At 40.4% G+C, this 22,439-nt stretch overlaps 1 protein-coding gene across 2 annotated transcripts in view; it reads right to left on the bottom strand.

Annotated features, from left to right (window-relative positions):
- The window catches only part of COPB1 (COPI coat complex subunit beta 1), a 32,054-nt gene extending 14,873 nt beyond the window's left edge, over nt 1–17,181 (bottom strand). Inside the window, exons 1-10 of one of the 2 annotated variants that reach the window (XM_031943984.1) lie at nt 17,052–17,181; nt 15,430–15,575; nt 10,504–10,733; nt 9,846–10,015; nt 8,037–8,151; nt 7,533–7,625; nt 6,447–6,584; nt 5,033–5,152; nt 1,339–1,446; nt 1,103–1,249 (exon numbers count right to left, since the gene is read on the bottom strand). In XM_031943984.1, coding sequence (XP_031799844.1) covers nt 1,103–1,249; nt 1,339–1,446; nt 5,033–5,152; nt 6,447–6,584; nt 7,533–7,625; nt 8,037–8,151; nt 9,846–10,015; nt 10,504–10,733; nt 15,430–15,520 — 1,212 coding nt within the window. In that variant the 5' untranslated portion in view covers nt 15,521–15,575; nt 17,052–17,181. The remainder of the gene's footprint in view (nt 1–1,102; nt 1,250–1,338; nt 1,447–5,032; nt 5,153–6,446; nt 6,585–7,532; nt 7,626–8,036; nt 8,152–9,845; nt 10,016–10,503; nt 10,734–15,429; nt 15,576–17,051) is intronic. The other variant, XM_012552500.3, reaches the window with a different exon arrangement.
- Between the last annotated feature and the right edge of the window lie 5,258 nt (nt 17,182–22,439).

Genomic DNA, 22,439 nt, shown 5'->3' with positions numbered 1-22,439 from the left:
GATATGCAGACTACAATTTAACTATCTGCTGATGATTCAAGATAAGGGGTTGAAATATTACCAAAGGAAGAGGTTGCCCCTTTCAGCCCTAATATTCTAGACTCTTTGGGTAGTAACAACAGCAATATTCTCAGGGGCAGGTGGCATGCTGCCATGGCCTCCTAGGGCTTTCACTTTTCAGCAGGATCTCAAAGAATCTCTTGGATCCCTGCTCATTTCTTCTGTACGCTGCTCAATATAATCTAAGAAGTGCTGAAAGCTGAGAAACCAAGCTTAGTGAATCAGAAAGATAAATTGTATATATAATCCTAAATCAAAGGGCTTTGGAGTTTTAGGATGTTTTCCAGAAGGCACACAGGTAAGTGGCAGGTATTTTCCTGGCTTCCTTTAAGGAGTAGGACAATGTGCCTGAAGTAGATTGTGGTTCCTTTAAGAAACTGTATTTCCTATTGATCTGTGATTCCTTTCAGATTCTTAGCCCCTCCTGGCTGAGGGATATCCTCCCCAGACAAGTTGTCTTTCTGAGATGCCAAAGCCTTTGATTCAATTACAAATCCTGGTCAAAAAGCATCCCTTTGAATTCCAATAGGAGATCTGGGCTGTCCCAGTCCCCACTAAGACACTCAGTATAAAAGAGCCAAACTAAAACCCCCTTTTTTTGCAGAGGTTCCAAACATGCCAGCTATGCCATGCTTGGTATGCCAAGGAGGCCTCTGCCCCCTGGATAATATTCTTTTCCAGTGCCACCCTCTCTTTACCCTTACCTACCAGACTTTATACCTGTCTGTCAGGATTTCTAACCTTATTCCCCAATCCCGATAATTAAACTTCTTTTATCAATTTAGGTTTTGGGGAATTCCTTTACAGAAAATCTCTGCACCACCAGATGGGAGTCCTCAAAACTCCCTATCCTTGCGCTGAATCCCAACGGGTTGCAGGGGAGCCAAACCTTTCCATTTGGTTTCCTGAACCTTGAACCTGCCACTAGACCTTATCATTTAACTCCCTGACCACCATTTTGGTTCCCTAAATCTAGACCTTTTCATGCCCACTGGAAATATTAAAATGGAGACAGCTTTCTGAGCAGTCAAGTTTCACCTACCACTGGAATGACGTTTGCAGCCATGTCTGGAAACCGAACAGAGCAAGAGTGCAGCGTGCGGACAAGGAGCTGCCTGTACTTGTCAGTGTCTTCGTGCTCAGACACATTATTGGTCTTAATCACTTCCTTCTTTAGGACGATGACTAGCTGTAAGACCAAATACAGGTTAAGTTCCCGAGCCAGACATTATAGTACATTGTAGTGGATGGAACACTCCATTGAGAGCTTTCTTTTACCTCTTCAACATTTCTGGATGACACAAGGTCTAGCGCTAACTGTAGAGTTTTCTTTCGCACTTCCAAATCTGGAGTACTCAACACTCTTAAGATGTCCATAACCAGATCCTAGAAAGAACAAACATTCTGTTTAAAGAAGCGTTCCTTTTACAGGAACTCGTATAGATCAAATACAGAAACATAATTTTTCCAAAAAATTTCAAAACATGAATATATTTTTCACTACAGAAGCAATGTTGGGAAAGGGCACCATATGAGAAGTCCAGAAACTTGGCTTTGATTTGTATGATGCTGGACAAATCAACAGTCTACTTTGGGGCTGAGTTAGCTCATCTGCAAAATTAAAGGACCAATCTCTAAAATAATCTCTAAGAGTCCTTCAAATCTTAAATGTCTAAATGTAATAATGTTAAGTAAACTATAAGTATGATGAAGATAACCATTACTAAATAAAGTTTATCTTTCTGAAATGTTATATAATAACCCCCCCAATTAATTAGAACCCACTTAATGAAAAACTTCAAGAAAAAAAAAACCTTTCAGAAATTTACATGTCATTCATTCTATTTTTATGAGAAGGGCAAATGTCAACAAACTAGGCAATATCTGAGATGAAAACAAACCTTCAAGGGCATGAATATTGTATTTGGAGTTAGCATAAACTCAATGCAATTCAACAGACATTTAAGTGCCCATTATGTACAGGGCTCTAACAGCTATTGGCAATATAAATATATAGAGTTCAATTCAAATTCAATAAACATTTATTATGCCTCTACTCTGTGCCAAGGGACATCCAGAAGGAAGTGGCCACTCAGTATCTGCCAAGAAAATTCCAAATAGGTCACAAAGAGTTGGACTTCCCTCAAAGAGCCTATATTTGAATAAAGAAAGACAAAATAAAGGAAAGCTGAGAAGCCAAGAGTGAGGGAAACATACATGGTGGCAGTAGTGTGTTTAGAAACATCTCACAAAAGCTATGGGAGTCAGGAATTGAGTAAGATAAAGGCAAACTGGCCTCTTGAAGTTTGATTGGAATGTGGGGAGAAAGTGGAAATAATGGTCTGAGTGGAGACTACCCAGCTGGAAATATCTGGGAAGTGCTGTGGAAGCTTGGGTTAAGTAGGAGAAAGCCATACCTTACCTGCCTCACTAAATAGTCTATATTGTATGACGATCATGGAAATATGTTTTATATGATTGCACATATATCTTGGGGAGAAAGGAGAAAAATTGCTAATTCAAAATTTTATAAAAAATGAACGTTAAAAATTATCTTCACAATTGTAATCAGGAAAAATAAAATGCTACTGAAGAGCATGTGTTCCATCACTGAAATGATTTCAAAAAGAACCTTGAAAAATTTGCAAGAAATGATGTAGTGTAGTGAGCACAATTAAAACAGACTCAACATAAAAAACTTAGGAACTCTGATCAACAATGACCAGCCATGGATTCAAAGGAATGATGATGAAGCATGTAATCCAACTCAGGAGAGAGCTAATAAACTCAAGAGTGTGGATTGAAGCATTTTTTTTTTCTTTTTCTTACCTTTTTGGGTTTTTTTTTTGGGGGGGGGGAGTGAAAGAGGGAAGAAAATGGCTAATGAGGAAATTTGTTTTGCATGACTACACAGATTTATAATGGGTTTTGTTTTTCTTGCATTCTCAATGGGTGGGAGAGGAGAAGAGAGACAACTTGAAACTGAAAATAAAACTGATGCATTTCATCCTCAAGGCATTGAGGAGTCAATGATGTTTTTTAAGCAGAGGAGTGATTTTGCCAGGAGTGTGCATTAGGGAGGTTATTCTGGCAGCTCTGAGAGGAAGTTGGGGAACGGGTAGCCTGGAGAAGGGAAAGACTTATAGCCAAGGGGAACAGTTATGAAGAAATACTGCCTGAGGAATAGGACAAAGGCCCAAATGAGGGCAGCCATGGTTTAAGTGAAAGAAAGATAGCATGGAGGAAACTGATGGGGTTTAACAAGTGACTGGAAACACAGAGTAAGAGGAAAAACTTGAGCAAGAATACTGGAAGTCTGGATCGTTTTATTCGTCCTAGTTGTGTGCCCAGTGCCTAGTAGGATGCCTGACACCCAGTCTGAATGACTAAGGAGAGACCGAAAAAGGGACTCTGAAGAGCTGGTTTGGGGAAGAATCATTTAAGAATCTACTGAGGTTGAAGTGTCAGGATGACACAGAAGTGACTGACAAGCAGTTGGAAATGCAGGACTAGAGCCCAGGAGAGAGAGCAGAGATGGATACAAAGACTGAGGAAACATTTCCATAGGAGTGTTGACTGAAATCACAAGCACTGGATGAGATCATCAAAAGAAGAGAATTCAGAGAAGTTAGATGAAAACAGAGCCTTAAGGGATACCTACAATTAGAAGAGAATGAACTAGGCAACAAGAGAAAGAGAATGAAAAGTCCATAAAATCAGAGACTGTTATAGGTTCTATCAACAATGGCTCAAAGCAGGTGCTTAAATTAATGCAATTTGAATAAATGAAGGAGATAGACTGATGGGCACAGAGGAGGAAAATTGAGGGAAAGATGTCATGGAAGCCACGGGACAGAAGGTTAAGGAGGTTGTGGCCAATAGTACTAAAAGCTGCTGAAAGTCAAGAGCACAAGGCCTGAGAACATCCTCAGACAGTGGGTATGACAAGGAAGGTTCATGGGGATCTTGCAAAGCTAAAGCTGTTTCGGGGGGGAGAAACTGGATGGCAGATGACGGAGGAGGGGATGGGGAAGAGACAGTGCAGATGGCCTTTCTTACCAATTTGGCAGTGAAGGTCAGGAAGGCAGAGTCAGGGAGGAGGTTTTGGACTGGGAAGCTGAAGCATGTCGATGCTTAGAAAGGAAGGATGCACTAGAAAGTGAACAGTCAACACACAACCACCAACACTTTCAACCTCTGAGGTGCTCACTTCAGGTAGGACTTATACCAATAGATTCAGTAGGAGTCAGTTCCCCTATGCTCACAGAATCTTTTTCTTCCTTCAGGACCTGGCTCAATGAGCACTACTATGAAGGAGGAGGAAGGATTCTATAAGCAGAGATGAACCAAGTCACCACTACTACATGGAGACTGTCCTGACTTCCTCAGCTAGGGGCATCACTTTCCCAAACTACCTTGTAATTAGTTTTGTTGTTTAGTTGTTCAGTCATATCCAAATGTCTGTGACTCTGTGACCCTATTGTTTGTGAGCTTTTTTTCTGGCAAAGATACCAGAGGGGTCTGCCATTTCCTTTTCCAATGAATTAAGGCAAACAGATGCCTTGCCCAGGGTCACAAAATTGTTGATTGTCTGAGACTGGATTTGAACTTGGTTCTTTCTGACTCCAGGCCCAGTGCTCTGTCCACTGAGCCATCCTGCTACTTCTTGTAGTTAACTATTTTCCATTATTTGTATTGATTCTCTTTAAATTTATTAAGCATATAAACACACATATAAGTATATGCACACATTTATAAATGTCTGTATACAAATATAAAAGTACAGAGTATGCTTTATACTTCTATGTGCACTTAGTCCTCCAACATCCTTCAACCCTCTGGCTCTCCAGCCACTCTCACACACCATATGCTTGCCTCTCTAGCGCCGGGCACATACAACACACGCCATGGATGCTCACTAACTGTGGGAAGCCTTTGCCCCCTCCCTGGAGAGGGCTGAGATCAGACCTACCTGCAGCACACGCTCATGAGCAGGATGTTCTTTTAGCTCGATCAGTCGGTCCAGAACAATGAGTTTCACATTGTTGTCACTCTCTTTTATAATTAAGTCAATGTAACACTGAGCAGCAGCCTGGAGAACAAAAGCACAAATGTTTCAGAACTACTGTACTGACCCCCAACCACACACACCACAGTGATCTAGTCTGACACCCCCAAGAACCTCAAACAACCAACACCCCCTTCCCCCCACCCCCTCACCCCGTGCTATATCCATCTAGCTGCCTCTGGGCAGGTCCCTTCACTGCTGCCTGCCTCAGTCTCTGCATCTGTAAAATGGAAGTAACTGCATGCCCCGCCCAGGATGGCCATGAGGATGAAGAGAGATTGTATTAAGTGCACTGCCAGCTTCTAAGCACCATAACACCCGCAGGCCAGCTGCTGCTACTACCTGGTTTCCCAGTGACAGGAGATGAGCAGGAGCAAAGTAGGAAGGGAGACAAGGCTGCTCTGGTAACAAAAAGTGACACCGAGAGCAAGGGTGAAAAAAAGAAAAAACACAAAGAACTGGTCCATAAAAACTTGCCCACAACTTGCCCAACCCCCATAGCAGGGCCCCCGGGTGGCCGATGCTCTGAGAGGCGGGGACAGCAGAGGGCACTCATGCTGTCCAGGAGGCAAACACCAGGCCCAGAAGGCCTCCTCCCCCAAGGGCTGGGCTCCCTCCCCCTCAGGGCTGCTGTGAAGAGGGCTCTTAGGAACCCTTCTGAGGAAACTTGACTGATAAAAGGCCCAGAATAATCAAGAAGTGGGGTCAGTATGCTATATAAGGAACAAGATAACCTAAAATTCATTCTGGAAATATCTGCATCCAAAATGATTTAAATATAAAACAGATCTTGGTCTTTAAAGAGACACCTAGTCCTCCAAAAAGGAGGGATATGCAACATTTTCATTTCCCTGCGCAGAGCTGCTCTTTTACTAATTTTCCAATCAAAACTGAGGTCAGCTGGAACAATAAAGTGACTGGCTAAGATCACGCCTCAAACCCAGAAAGAAATTGTGCAAGGTTTTAATCTGTGGCCCTCTGGTGAGGAGGAAGGCCTGGTGTGCCCCGGAGATAAAGTGGGACTAACAGGGAATTTGTTTTGTTAGACCAGGCATGTCTGCTACAAAGATTTGTGGGTGGGGGAGTTTTTCCCTAGGGCTGGGGAGGAAGAGAGAAAAAATGCTTAATTTAAAAAAAAGTAAAATAAAACTTACACAAAAAAGAGATAATGGAAAGACTCACATTAGGTAAATGGCTTTATGTAATCCTTATTCATTTTGTGTCACATAAATACAAAATATACTGCAACTCAAAATCCCTAAGACATTTCGTTTTTTTTGTTCAACATCACCCCCAAAGACACAAATGACTTTAATACCTTGATTGCTGTTGGAGCACTAGACAATGTAACTAAGGTGCCGGCAGCTTCATATTTTACTGCAGGGCTGGATGACTGCAATAAATTATAAATGCAACGAATAAAACGAGCTCTTTCCGATGGATTTGCATGGCACACCTAGAGGAAAAAAACCAGCAAGGTATTGACTGAGAGTAGGAAAACTTATACAATTAGAAAGCTCCTATAGAAATTGATTCTATGAAAGATCACCCTTAAATAGAATGAAAGACAATAAAATGGCCAACATAGTGACTATGGCAAGTAATATACTTAATAATTTTTCAAGAGAATGTTTTTCATCATTTCTTACCTTATATAAACACTTTTACATATAATGTATTCGTCATGGAAAAGCGAATCTTTGTAAATTCTAATATACTTTAAACATTTATTGAAAGGTGAACCCTTAATTAAGAGAATCACTCACTAACTTATCTCCTTTGTAAGACTGTTTGTTTATTTCAGAATCTTATGGTAAGGGTTATCAGTCAAAATCCCATGAGAGCATCATGGTCTAGAAATTATTTTCTTTTAGGCAAAGAGGAGGCTCCTAGATAGCAAGAAGACATTACTCTGAGAAAATCTTCTAGATACCCTAAATTACCATTGTATTATTAAAGAAAAACAGGTGTTTGTAGCATTTGGCTACTTGACTACTTTTCCCCATTCTACAAATAAGAATTTGGCTATTTTAATTTAGTAAATTAAAATTTGTTCTATTCTTACAGAAATATTTTCTGAATTCTTCAGTTAAGATACAGCCAATTAAGCATCCGATGTGAAACTTAACCCATTTCTATTTTTTACAACAATAAATTGACAAAGCTAAGCCATTAAAGTGAAGTGTCTCCAACAAGCATTAGATTCTCTTAATCAAAATATGTGGTGGCAATACTCAAGTAATTGCCCTGAGTTTTACTCCAAGCCCATTCTGTGGCAATATGGCTGCTTTTTAAAATGTTAATTAGTTTAATTTGATCCCAGAAATAGGCAGGTATTTAAAATGTTCTTTTAAAGTTAAGTTTTAAGAATCTGCTTTAACATGATGTTGCTTTTTTCTCTTACCTTATAAATCAGTTCAACAATGACCAACTGAAGAATGTCTCCAAACGTCTGAACTTGATCAATGCAAGTACTTAGGTAATCCAAAGCTCGGTCCTAAACAATTGAAGAAAGAATAACATAATGCCACCATTCAGAGAAAATGTGAAACCCTGTTAGAAGAATAATTTTCAGGGCAGCTAGGTGGCGTAGTGGATAGAGCACCAGCTCTGAAGTCAGGAGGACCTGAGTTCAAATCTGTTCTCAGACACTTAACACTTCCTAGCTGTGTGACTCTGAACAAGTCCCTTAATTCCAATTGCCTCAGGAAAAAAAAAAAAGAAAGAAAAAGAATTTTCACTTTGTTCAAATTGGGTTCTTAGGTCTAAAAAGTCAGCAAAATGACACAAATCTCATGCACTGCAAATGAAATTATTTTAGTGTAAGAATCATTACTAGGAGAAACAATTAAGAATAAAGTTTTCAGTTCTAAGCTTCATTTTAAGTACAAGAGCAAAAGTACTTCACCTGGTCAGCATGGATGAGCATCATAAATGCATTTCTTTTACAACTTGCATCTTTTTCATTAACCAGGAAATCGTGGATAAGTTCAGGAGCATCAGGTATAAGATGTTCAAAATTCCTTTAAGTAAAACGGTAGAAAAACAATACTAAGACCCCAAAAGAAAACCTTTCTACATTTGCTGCTTCAGTCCTAGATCAGACTCTAGGGTGCTACTAGTCAATGCATTGGTTGGGTCCTCCAAACATTTGCCCCAGTTGAGTCAGTAGCAAGTACCAAAACCTATGTTAGTATCTTGTACAGGATCACCAAATTTTACAGCTGGGAAGGACCTCAGCAGATAACATGATAGCCAATCATGCTAATTTTATATGAAATGAATCTAAGGTCTAAAGATTGGAAATAGCTTCTCCAAGGTCACACTCCCTGGGCAATGGAGGTTGGACAAGCAATAAGATCTCTTTTCTAGTCTGATTCTCTTTGAATTAAGCTAGAATAAGTCATTTATTTAAATAATTGTTCTTTACTTTAGAAAAATGTTACAAATAATAGTAAAAGACAATATAACCAGGTTTTTTTTTTTTTTTTTTTTTTATCAAACATAAATTTCTTTCAAGAGTCATATAAAGATAAATGGTGATCCCAAGGTGCTGCAACATGCTCAAGCACCTTCTACATTAATTCCAAATCGGCCGTTTTTCAATTATCAGAGATGCAGAAGAGAACCAGGAAGAGAAAAAGGCCCCAAAGCACTAAAATCTTTGTGCTCTAAAGCCCCCCCCCACCTCCTTCCCCAGGGCAGATGGCCCCAAGCCTTACTATCACTTCTAGAGGCAGGCTCATAGCAAACAACATATGAGGGAGCCTGGCAGCAAGTCAGGAAGCAGAACATTTCAAAAGCAAAGACAGTGGGATGGAAGATGGAAAGAGACAAAGAGCTGTCCATATGTCCCAGAAATACCCCTGTGCACAGGGGGTGCACTTTCTATTCCTCTGTGTCATTCGAAAACCTGGTAAGCGTGTCTTTTGTGTTTATCCAAGTCAATGATAAGGATATTAAAACCCCAAGACCACTGTTCCTTGGGGTACAAGAAAATGCCTTCTAAGGTGATATCAAACCATGCACAGCCCCAAGCAGCAAATGATGGTGAGAATATGGATTCAACAACAACTCATAGGTTTTTCTGTATCTGGCAAGGGTCACCCAACTCCATAATATACCCACAAATGGTAAGACCCAAGTGAAAACATGGATCCTCAAGTGTTCTGAAGGGTTGAAAACATGGGCTTTGTAAATGACAGCAAGGAAGACAAATATAAGAATTGCATTTGTACTCTTGTGAAACATTCTTAGATAAATGTGGAAATATGTATAGAAGAACTATGCATGTTTAACATATATTGGATTGCTTGCTGTCTAGGAGAGGGAGTGGGAAGAAGGGGGGGAGAAAAATATGGAACACAAGGTTTTGCAAGGGTGAATGTTGAAAATTATCTTTACATATATTTTGAAAATAAAAAAGTATTATTTAAAAAATTCTCAAAGTGAAATCTGTGCTTATTATAAAAAATACATTTAAAAAAAATATATTTTAAATTAATTTCAAATAGTTTACATTTTATTTGGAGAATTTTTTTTCTTCTCATATTTTATTTGAGTATGTAAATTTATTTTACAAGTTACTTGAGGAAGGAGTCACTGGGCTCTTCTTGGGGAGAGAAAAGGCATCTAAGACTGTCCAGTGATCCCAGAAGTGAAGAAATAAAAGATGGTGTCAGCTCCTTCCCCAACTTAACTTATATAACTCATGTACCTGTAGATGGTATAGATGGCCAAGACAGCATTCCTTCGGACATAGCTATGCCGATGCTCCAGGCAGGCCCGGATAGCTGGCATCAAGGGCTCCAGTAGCTCAGCTTCTTTCAGTTTGCAAAGAAAACGAAGAGTGGAGCCCCGAATAAATTCATTAGGGTGCTGAAGATCCTGAAACACAGCATATACTTTCTTTTTTCTGCAGTCCTCATTTTTTAAAAAGAAATGTTCATCCCTCAAAATCTTTTTTAATATGCTAAAGCCACCAAAAATTTTTAACGTTTTGAAGAGCGTAGAGAGTTTGATTACTTTCATATATATCAAATGGAACATGTGAACCTCATTCTTACTGCTGCTCATCCGAATTAACTTATACTTTTAATATCCATGTATCCTTAGTGTATGATAATTTTATAAATCTTTTTTAGTATCCTAATTTTCATTCACAATACGTACACAGGGAATCTCAGGAAAGACAACAAGAAATGAATTCATTTTGGAATAAAATTAATTTTCCCATTTCACAAATAACTTAGCTCTGAATATCACTGCACTTTCTGCTTGAAATGTAACTTTAAAGAAATGACAAATAATTTTTAAAAATCAGAAAAAGGAACAAAGCCATTATCAAATTTTAGGTCTAAAGCAAAATGGCTTACCTTTCGATAAGCATCACATACAAGGATCATCTCATGTAAAAGTCGACCATCTGGAGTTGTTTTGGGAACAATTTCCCAAAATACTAGGAGTAATTTTTTGATGGTGTGATCCTGAAGAGGCAGCACAAAGCGAATGATGGTCATCAAAAGTCCAGGAAGCTTTTCACCATTCAGAATCATAATGATTACTTTCTTCAAAGCCTCAGTCTTTGACTTCACATCTCCCTTTTCTAATTAAAAGCATGAACAAGTTAAAAAAAGAATGCATAATAGTCTTAGGAAGAAAATTTTAAAAATAACACCCAAATAAAAAATAGCAAATATTCAGCCAACAAATTCCCAAATCTGTTTCATGAAAAATTCAAGTTGTAAAGATCTGTGATAAATATCAAATAGAAAAAAAAAAAAAAATCACATGAAATGAGAATGTGGTAGGGTCCCATACAGTAAGAGGCTTGGATTAAGAGTCAGCAGATCTAAGTTCTTGCCTTCCGTCTTTGTTCTCAGTCTTCTCATCTGTAAAAGTACAAGGAGTGGTCTAGATGATTGCTAAGGTATCTTGGTAGAGAGAGGTGTTTCAGGTTGGGCAAATCCTTAGTTTTCAGAAAACTGTATGATAGTAAACTGCTGGTAATTACAGCTCTGAGACTGATTAGAGAGTTCCATGTAGCAACATTCAATGAACTTAAAGAATTTTCCTTCTCTTTCCCCTTCTCTCAGCTATGATCCTGAATATGAAAACTGCATATGTTGGCTTGGCACTATAGCAGGCACCAAGTTCAGAAAGCATCTCTAATTTTTTTGTTTTTCCATAATTTTTGTTCATTTTGTTCTTGGATTTTTATCACTATTTATAAACTAGCAAAAACTAAGAGATGTACATTCCCTTAAAAATCATTAGTAGTTTTTGGTTCATTCTGTAACAAAAAATGCAGGGAAGTTTTCTCACTTTGATCAAGGCTAGATCTGCCTTGATCTTGTATACCCCCCTGACTGCTTTTAGTTCTGCTCTCTAGAATCAAGAACAAAAATCTGCATCCTCTCAGAGTAGAAGTCAGCTCTAGGGACCCATTCTTTTCTCCAAATCTTTTCTTCAGGATATAAAGGATTTTAGGATCAGAGCATCAGAGTAGAAAAACACCTTAGAAACCATCTAGTTCAACGCCTTCATCTTATGCATGAGGAGAAGAAGGTATGGGTAAGAGATATGATTCGTCCAAGGTACCCCGGGAAGGAAGTACCACAAGCAGGATTTGAATCCAGGTCCTCTGACTCAGGGCTAGGATCTTCACCTCTTCCCAGTTAAATTCATCTTCATATGGCATGATACTATGGCCCTTCACCAACCTATTACATTTGAAGCATTTTCCGCTCTATCTTTGTAAAAGATGGCCCATATACTTGCATACTATATTCCAGATAAAGTCTGACCAGGGCAGAATACATTGGGATTGTCATTTCCATAACTCTACATTGTGCATCTCCCAAAAAAAATCCAGGGCAGAATTCATTTTCTTGGCTATCATAGCATCCTGGTGACTTATAAGTAAACTTGTAGTTACTAAAACTCCTAACTTCTATTTAGCTATGTCTCTTGTCTGCCCCCCACAACCACCCTGCCTTTCATGTTAGGAAAACCAATTTTTTAAAAACCCAAATGTAAAACTTTATCCCTATTTAAGCTTTAATGGATTTTACTCAAGATTCCACTTTGTCAAGGCATTTCTTATTTGTGACTGTCACCCAGTGGACTTTCTATTCCTTTGTGTCATTTGAAAGCCTGGTAAGCGTGTCCTTTGTGTTTATCCAAGTCAATGATAAGGACATTAAAACAGTACAAGGCCGCTGTTCCTTGGGGTACAAGAAAATCCTTTCTAAGGTGATATCAAACCATCAATAACTAATTTTACATCCAGCCATTCAACCAGTTCTGAACCCAAGAATATAAGTACAAGAATTTGTTCAATGTTGTCCCTACCTACTTATGGCAATCTCAGAGGGACAAGACTACCTCCCTATTAGCCACCTGTCATTCCACTCTGCAGAGAGAACAAAAGTAAAATAAGCATAAGTCTCTCTGCAGTCTCTTTTCCTCCATCATGATCCCTTCATTAGTCTGATCTTCTCAAACACTCCACTTTGTGTTAAGGGACAGGTCAATTCTCCAGAGCCCCCACAGCTGTGGATCATAACACAGCTTATTGCAGGAAGGAGTTGCAGGACAGCCTTTGCTGACACAGGTGGTTGCTTGTGGACTGGGAATGAGATAAACTGGAAGCAGAGGGAAGAGGAGAGAGGTCAGACAAGGCAATGGCCTCTCAATCTTCTTGTTTCATCCCCTTACAAGAGAAGATCCATTCTGGATTGGAGCTCCAGCAGCCACTGTCAGGTGGCTCCTGTGTATTCCAACAATTTTGCTAAAACATAGCTTTAAAAACACCACATTTTTTTTTTTTTTTTGGCCATCCTTCACTTTCCTTACCAACTTCAGTTCAATCCAAGTGTTGATGCTCTTGATACTATTCCTACAGGACTGTGTCACATTTTAATGTTTACTTTTTGTTTTCAACTCAAGATGTCCAAAAGAGAACTCATTATCTTTCTCCTTTTCTGAATTTTCCTATTATAGTTAAAGGTAGCTTCAATTTTCAGATCTGAAAGCGTAGTGTCATCTTCAACTCCTCTTTCTTCACATATGATATCGGTTGGCAAATCTTATAATTTCTTCTTCTACAATCTCTTCAGCATTTTTGGGCAGTATCTCTTTCCTGCTAGGCTTCTAACTGGTCTCCTGTTTCAGGTCTCTCCCTACTACAATCCATCTTCCAGAGTTGCCAAAGGGATTTTCCTAAAGAATTGCTAAGACCGATGGATGTGGCTCTCTTCAACAATGAATTGATTCAGACCAGTTACAATTGTTCAGTGATGAAGAGAGCCATCTATACCTAGGGAGAGGCCTGCGGGACCTGAGTGTGGAACACAACATAGCATTCTCGCTCTTTCTATTGTTGTTTGCTTGCATTTTTGTTTTCCTTCTCAGTTTTTTTTCCCCCTTTCTAGATCAAATTTTTCTTGTGCAGCGAGATAACTGTATGGTTATGTATACATATACTGGATTTAACATATATTTTAGCATATTTAACATGTATTGGACTACCTGCCATCTAGGGGAGGGGCTAGGGGAAGGAAGGGAAAATTTGGAACAGAAGGTTCTGCAAGGGTTAGTGTTGAAAAATTATCCATGTATATATTTTTTAAATAAAAAAACTATAATAATAATAATAAAAAGAAAAAAAAAAGAATTGCTAAAACCATATCACACCCTTCACTCCCTACACAAAATTCAGCAGCTCTCTATTCCCTTTAAGATCAAATATAGTTCTTTTTTTTGGTATTTAAATCTTTTCACTATGTATACTTCCCTACCTTTTTACATTCTATTCTTCTCCATATACTGTATGATCCAGTCCTACTGACACACTCATTGTCCTTCATATACAGCACACCTTTTCCATGCTTTTGCAAAGGCTGTTTGCCATACTCAGATGCTCTTCCTCTTAATTTTCAACTCTTAGAAGAATCTCTGTCTTCCTTTACTCAGCTCAAGTATCAGCTACAAAAAGTGTTTCCTGATCCCCCCCAACTACTAATGCCATTTCCTCTAAGACAATCACCCACCAGTTGCATATTTATCTTGTGTTCACTGACTCATTGTTATTTCTCCTCATTAGAACGTGAAGTTCCTTAAAGATAGGACTGTTTTTACTCTTTCTTTGTATTTCCAGGGCTTAGCCCAGTATTTGGCACATAGTAAATACTTCACAAATGTTTGCTGATTGATTGAATCTCTATTACCTGTACTTGTTTTTTTATCTTTTGCATGTCTCTAAAAATTCAATTTGGTTGGTAAATTCCCCTTCACCAATCTCTTTAGATATCCTTCTTTCAATCTTATAAAAATTATTTCTCTTTGGGTTTTCAGAATCTTATTCTGAGAAGCTCCTGTTCCTTCCAAGTTCCTATCCATATTTTCCAGTAGATTTTTGGGTCCCGGGAATCTATTTGTCTTTGCTCTTTAACTCTGAAATTTACTCTCCCAAAACCTAGGGTGAATGTTGTTATACTATTATCCTGTATCATGAATTCTAAGATTGAGTGGTTCATCACATTCCCTCAAAGTTCCCAACATATCCACCCCAATATCAAATCACTCCTGTTGATAAGAATCTGGCACACAACAGAAATTTCTCTTGAATTTTTTTCACATTTTAAAGAGTAGAATTATAATAATTGCAAGTCAAGAAATTGTTAGGTGCTCTGCTTTTAGAATCAACAGTTCTAAAAGACATCTCGATAAGTGACCCCTCATTCCCCAATACTAGCTCAAGGCTCTAAGCCAGTCTTAAGATCTATTTCCTGAATTGCTCATTTATCTTGGTGGTCAGTAGTATACTATAATGACATTAACATTCTAGTACCTCCCTCTGCTGTTCTTTACCCAAATACATTCTACCCAATTTCTTCCATCTGGTTCCTGGATTTCCTCATAACTTTTTTTTTTTTTAAATGGATTTATGAAATCATCCATATGGAAGCAGATCATCAAACGCTCAGTGACTTACAGGCTTACAGGATTGCTTGGGGCACTGAGAAGTGAAAGATCTTGACATGAGTCACACAGAGCTTTTTATCACTGGAGGACCATTCAGAAAAGTTAGCCAAAAAGTAATGATTTTTTTCATCCACAATTCATGAAGAAAGTACACTAAACCTTAGTGAAGATTGTGAGCTCTGCTAAGTCAGTCCCCACAAAGATGAAATCGTGGGTCTCTTGTACTGAAATAAAACTAAAAACTACTGTTTCCAATTATAAATCAGCTTCAAAAACAAATACATCCATATCAAGGTTTCCCATCTTTCACTTACCAAGATCATTTTTTAAGATGATTTCAGACGGTGGTTCTGAATCCATTGGTACATTAATTAATGTATAGCATACATTTTCTGCAGCAGTCATGGTGTTTGCTTACGGGGACTCCACAGTATAGGTATTTTTGATGATATTGGGAATTCTAAAATAAGCACAAAATACCATTTCTTATTAAAAAGTTTCAAAAAGCCAATAAACACAACTGGCAAATAAAAGATACTCAGCTGTGCTTAAGAACTTTAAAACAGTTTAAGACTGGCCATGCACAGCACTGTATGCCTGTGATTCTTGCTACTGAAGTTGAGGCTGGTGGACCGCTTAAATTGGACATTTTTAATGTGAAGTCACTTGGGTGTCAGCACTAGATTTGGTGTGAGCCTTTGGGAGGGAAGGCCCTGGGCTGCCTAAGGAGGGGGCAAAGTGGCCCAAGCTGGAGAAGCAGCAAAACCAAAGCTCCTGTGCTGATCCTTCCTGAGATTAACCCGTGCGTGGCCAATGACCATCCAGCCTGGACAAGGTGAGGAGACCCAATCAGAATATTTCATAATAATCATAATCTAGGATTCAAAGGAAGTTGTTTCATTAGAATGAATATGTAAATAATACACATATGTGTCAAACGCCTGTGAAGAAAGCCTTGCACTCTAAGCGTATTTGATTTTTCTTTAAAAGAGACGGTTTCTGCCCAGTCTTCTGCCTATGAGAACTTGCAGCGGTTTAGGCAATAAAGATTCCTTAAGCCACAGAGAAGGCGCCAACCAGCTTTGGGAGAGAAAATCCCAAAACTACTCACTTATGCAGTCTCTCTCGCCGTTTTGCACGCATCGTGAGACACGGTTACAGCTCTGACAAAGTGCTGGGCCTGGGCAGAGCCTTCATTTACGCTGCGTGACCCTTGGCCCATCACGCTTCCTTTCCAAGGCTCAGTTTCTCCTCCCGAGAGGAGTTTTCTTCCACCTATTTCCCCTTTTTTATACCTATTCCAATTTCATTCTACCTAGTTCAGTGTTTCTAAGTCTTCAAAGTGGGATATTTTTGGAGACGATGCGTGGCTATGGGGTGACTGGTCCACGCGCATTATAAGCGGCTGCAGCCGCCGTGGCCGGCCGCAGCGCACAGGGCGCAAAGAGAGGCAAAGGCGCTGCGGTGCCCGCCCTCGGGGAGCTTCCCGGCTAGCGCACGTTAGGGCGAGCACCTGCGCGCAAACAACAGGGGGGAGGCACTTCCTGGGGAGGGCACGCAAGTGAGGGGCCGGGGGGCGCTCCCGGGAGACTCTGGCACGGACGCCCCCCGGGCTCGGCCTGGGCAGGGCCCGGCCTTCCAGCCTCCAACTCGGAGGCCCCGAAGCCTAGGCCCGCGGGCGCGGCTGGAGACCAGGCCCCGGCTTTTCGGGTGTCAGCCGCGGGGGGGACTGCCCTGAGGGTGGGGGTCAAAGGCCTCACACACATCCCCCTCCCCGCTCTCACTCTCGCCTGGGGGGAGGGCTCCGGGAAAAGGGCCGAACAGGCCCCGGGACTTGACCCCTTCCGCAGGCCGCCCTCAACCTCCTTCCCAGCGAAGCGGCGCGGCCCGATCTTGGGGCCCGCGGCCCGGACCCCGGCCCGACCTGGACCCCTACCCGCTACCTGGTCCGGGGCGGCGGCGGCGGCGGCGGCAGCGGCAGCTCCACAGAGTCCCGGGCTGACGTGGAAGGGATGAAGACCGAAGCCACCTAGCGTCTACGGAGGCCCGGAGAGGACACGCCTCCTCCCGCCGTGCTGCTTCGCGTCCCACGTCCTCGGCCCCGCCTTCGCCTCTTCCGCTCACGCTGATTGGTGAAACCAATGGAGCGGTCCAGGAACTCGCCCCCTGCTGGGCGGCTGCGCATGCCCGAGAGCGCTCTGGTTGGGCTGGTGTGTATCTGCTGCCCCCCATGCAGCGGTCTGGTTTGCAGCGCTCCGGGCAGCTGCTTACGGGGCACTGGAGAGACCCAGAAGTTATACCACAGGGTAATGTACAACTTAACGTGGACATACCCTGAAATTCCCGGAGTCGGGAAGCCCGGCTGTGCTTGCCTCAGCTTCCTCGCTTGTAAAATGGGGGTAACAACAGCGTCGCCCTCCCAGGGTGTTTGTGAGAATCTAAGGAGAGGATAGGTAAAGCCAGCAGCAATGTTCAGGGATGCGCGAGGTGTAAGCGCGTTGTAACGCAGGAACCCTGGTGCAACTGACGAGCCTTCCCGGGAAACAGAGCTTAAGGTTGCGTTTTAAAGGAGGATAGGAGACGGGAGGGAGAGCATACCAGACAGAGCGCTACTACATAGACTAACTCCGGAGAAGGCAAGGTAAGAGGGGAAAGGAGGCGGCGGAGAACTGATGATTCTTAGAGCTTAGAATGTGGGGAGATAATGAGTTAAGGTGCAGCTTCCAACCATTTGGTCCCTGAAGGAGAAGTGTCTATCCTTGAGCAAATGACATGTTTTTGAACGCTTGATGATAGCTGTCCCCCAGGGAAAAAAATCCCCTATTCCTTCAAACAATCTACATAATATGATCTTGAAACCCTTCAAAAAGGCGATCTGTCTCATTGGGACACTCTCCAACTTATCAGGTGATAAGTCATCAGTGAGTGACCTGATGAACTTTTTTTTTTCTCAATAGTATTTATTTTTCCAAATATATGTAAAGATATTTTTCAATATGCTTTATTGTAAGACGTTGTGTTCCAAATTTTTTCTCCCTCCCTTCCTCCCTTACCTCCCCCATCTCCCAAACAGCAAGATGGTATAGGTTATACATTTACAATATTTTAAATATATTTTCATATTTCTCATACTGAGCAAGAAAAATCAGACCAAAAGTGGAAAAACTGCCAGAAAGAAAAAAATGAAAGAAAAAAAAAAGGTGAAAATATATGCTTCAATCCACATTCAGTCTCCACAGTTCTCTCTCTGGAAATGGATGGCATTTTCCATTCCAAAAACCTGCTGATCATTTCTTATAAAACAATAATATTCCACAACATTCATATACCATAACTTATTCAGCCATTTTCCCCAACTAATGAGCCTCCACTCAATTTCCAGTTCCTTGCCACTACAAAGAGGGCTGCCCACAAACCTTTTTGCCCGTGTGGGTCCCTTTCCCTTTTTATGATCTCTTTCAGATACAGGCCCAGAAGAGAGACGCTGCTGGGTCAAAGGGTACGTACAGTTTGATCACCCTTTGAGCATAGATCCAAATTGCTCTCCAGAATGGTGGGAGAAGTTCATAGCTCCAACAACAAAGCATTACTGTTCCAGTTTTCCCACAGATGATGAACTTTTGAAAGAACTTAAGTTTGTTTAGAGAGAAGAAAATATTTAAAGGGAACATGTAAGCTGCCTTTAAGTAGCTGGAGTACTATGTGGAAAATAGATTAGACTTGTTTGGCTTGGCTTCAGAGGGCAGTTAAAAAACAAACTTCTTAGATCTACCATAGAGGGGAATCTACCCCAAGAAATTGTGGATTTCCCTTCCCTGAAATTCTTCAAGCATAAGCTTGGGATCAGAAGATATTTTGGACCAGACTGTATTAGATCGGATGGATTTTGCAGTCCCTTCCAACTCTTTGGGTCTGTACATCTCTTCTCTGAAAATCACTTAAACTTCCTTGGCATTTAATTATCCATAAAGTGAACACTTAATTTTAATTATCTATAAATTTACTTAAAGGTTTTATTTATTTATTTTGCTGAGGCAAATGGGGTTAAGTGACCTACCCAGTATCACATAGCTAGCAAATGTTAAGTGTCTGAGGTCAGATTTGAATTCAGGTCCCCCTGATTTCAGGACTGTTGCTCTACCCACACTACACCATCTAATTGCCCCCTAAGTTTAATTATTTATAAATTATTTGAAATATTTGAATAAAATATTCTCTAAACTCCCTCAAATATAGCCCCATCTACTTTATTTTATCATAGTCTTCTAGTTTACATATTCTGTTTAAGTCCAATTGGACTACCCACTCTTCTCCTTTCTCACCTTACTTCTTTTCTTAGGACATTTATATATCCTTGGGTAAGTCAACACCTACATTCCTCCTGAATGAAATCTTTTTTTCCTTTCTTTTGACCAGTTCTTGGTCAATGCCTGTTGCTTCACAAAATCTTTCCTTATCTCCCTAATTAGAAGTGATCTTTTCCTCTTGAAATCTCTTACAACATTCTAACTTATTCCTGATATGAGATAGCTGGATGTTCCCTGAAGTTAGGAAAACATCTTCCTGAGTTCAAATCTAGACTAAGACACTATCAGTGTGATCCTGTCCAAGTCACTTCACCATTTGCTTCAGTTTCCTTATCTGTAAAATGAGTTGGATTAGGAAATGACCAAGCACTCCAGTATCTCTGCCAAGAAAACCCCAAATGGGATCAGGAACCTTCTATTTGCTGTTTGTCACATCTGATTCTTTCTACTAGATTTGTAGTAAACTCTTTTAAAGGCAGAGTTTCATTTTTATACTTGTGCCCTCTGTCCTTAGCAATCAATCAGTCAACATGTATTAAGTACCTTCTATGCGCCAGACATTATGGTGAGCATGAGGGATGCAAAAAATACACAAAAGACAGTCCCTGCTCTCAGGGAGTTTTCCATCTAGGCTCTGCTCTTGGTGACAAGGTAGTGGTTTTGATCAATTTTAGATGCGATCAGACGCATAAATCATGACACCATAAAATCTGAGCTAGAAGGAACCCCAGGAGATCTTCTGTCCCAACCCAGTACACTATAGTGGAAAACAATGAGATTTTGTGTCCCAGCTCAACTACTTATGTGATCTTGTGACGTCATGCAAATCATTTCAGTTCTTTAGTCATTGACAAGTCAATGAAACCACCATTACCACTTAACTGGGGATATGCAAGAAAAGCAGTCTGTCCTTTCAAGGGAACCCAGTTTTTTGGGAAAGACAACATACAAAGAACTGTGTACAAACAAGATACAGAAGGCTAAACTGGAGATAATAGGTAGTAAGAGGTAACAGGCACTCATATTAAGGTGCTTCTTGTAAGATAATTTTTAAAAAATGAAAAATAAAAGGTAAAACTTGGGACTTGGTATGCTCATCTGTAAAATGGGTGGAGGTCAACGGTGAAGTACTTGATTTTTAAGGTTCCTTCCAAATCTAAAATGAAGATCTTTGAGAAAGTCATACAATCTCGGCTTGAAGATCTTCAAGAAACTCATTTCTCAAAGTAACTCCTTACACTTTTACACAGCATTGTTAGGAAGTATTTCTTTATATACCCACCTTTGTAGCTTCCGATTGTCTTTAGTTCTGCTTTCCAGGGCCAAAAAACCCCCAAATCGATTCCCTATTACACATGACAAAATAACTTTAGACAATATTGATAGTAATTGAGGAATCCTATTAATTCAACCAGTTCCTACGTCAATTTCAATCTCACCATGCTAGTTAACCTGTTACATACATAATAAATAGTAATAGCAAAAACCAACCCAGAGTGCTGCATGGGTTTCCAAAGTCATATCCCCATTTTATGGATGAGGAGCCCAATTCACTGGTCCAGCATCACACAGGCCATGTCTAAGGTAGGAGCTTAGTGACCAGGAGCAGCTCACAGGGGTTGCTGCCTAGGGTCCCGGCTGAGGATCCTGCCAGGATAATCCCAAGGCTCTGCCCTGATGGAGGTGATAACAGTGGCTTGTCTGGGCTGGCACCGAGTACAGCCTCTCTTTTAGAGTAGCACTAGGAGGCGGTGAAGGGTGGGTTATTGGTCTGCTGTCCACAGGAGCTGCTTCTCAGGATAAATGGCCGAGGACATTGGCTGAAGCATTGGTATTCCCAAGGTTCTTGCATTCAGGGTCCAGGGACGTTTGCATTAGTCTGAAGGGAGATGGTGGGCAGGGCTGACTCACCTGGAGCCCTTGGCTTAACTTCTCTAAACCTGTTTCATCTCAAAAATGGGCCTCCCCGAACCTGTACCATCTGCCTCACAGGGTTGTTGTGGGCAAAGTCCTGGAGAAACTATAAAGCTCCCTAGACATCAGCTATCACCATTAAGGCCAAACTAGCAAATAACCTCCACTTTTGGCATGGGTCTTTGGGCCGTGATTTTTTACAAGCTTAACTTTCTTAAGTGTATTTAGACCAAAATGAGTTTAATGTTGCACAATAGTGCTAAGAGGCCGGCAAAGAGATCAGTAACTGGTGATTAAGATTAAGAATTCACCAGTTTGATGGTCTTGGCTCTTGGATTCAAGACAATTTCAATAGACTTGTGATGGAGAGAGCGAACTATGGAGACTGAGTGTGGATCACAGCATGGCATTTTCACCTTTTTTGTTGTTTGTTTGCTTGTTTTTTTCCCCTTCTCATTTTTTCTCCTCTTGATCTTTTTTTTTTTTTTTTTTTGGTACAGCATGATAAATGTGGAAATATATTTACAAGAAGTGCACCTATATTGGATTATTTACTGTCCAGGGGAGGGAGAAAAATTTGGAATATTAGGTTTTGCAAGGGTGGATGTTGAAAACTATATTAGAATGTATTTTGAAAAATAAAAAGCTATTATTATTTAAAAAAACACATTTTTATAAATTTTTATAAAGCTTATAACCTAAAAAAAACAAAACAAAAGAATTCACAAGTTTAAGAACAGAAAGGAGAGGCCATCTCCTTTCACCTGGTGATCTCACTGGTGGGAACAACCTAAGGATGTTAACGACAAGAGGAAAGACCTGACAGTACAAAAGTACTTATAGTAGTGTAGCAGTGTTATTTATAATATTGAAATATTATTAACTATATAAATATCCAGACTGAGGAATGGTAGAATCTGTTTCCCAGAATGGGAAAGAGTTCCCCCCACATTTGAGGCTGTCCAATTTCCTTTAAAGCTCAGGTAGCATCTTCTACATTTACATTTTCTGATCCTTCATCAATCTCTTATCTCTCCCAACTGAAAGGGGTCATTAAAAAAACAACAAAAATGGATGATGTACATAGAAAGGATCAGCAGAAA

The sequence above is a fragment of the Sarcophilus harrisii genome, chromosome 6 (genome assembly GCF_902635505.1).
Source record: "Sarcophilus harrisii chromosome 6, mSarHar1.11, whole genome shotgun sequence".
In the NCBI taxonomy this organism is placed as follows: Eukaryota; Metazoa; Chordata; class Mammalia; order Dasyuromorphia; family Dasyuridae; genus Sarcophilus; species Sarcophilus harrisii.
Note: the sequence above shows the minus strand (reverse complement) of the source record. Positions and strands in the feature narration are given on the sequence as shown.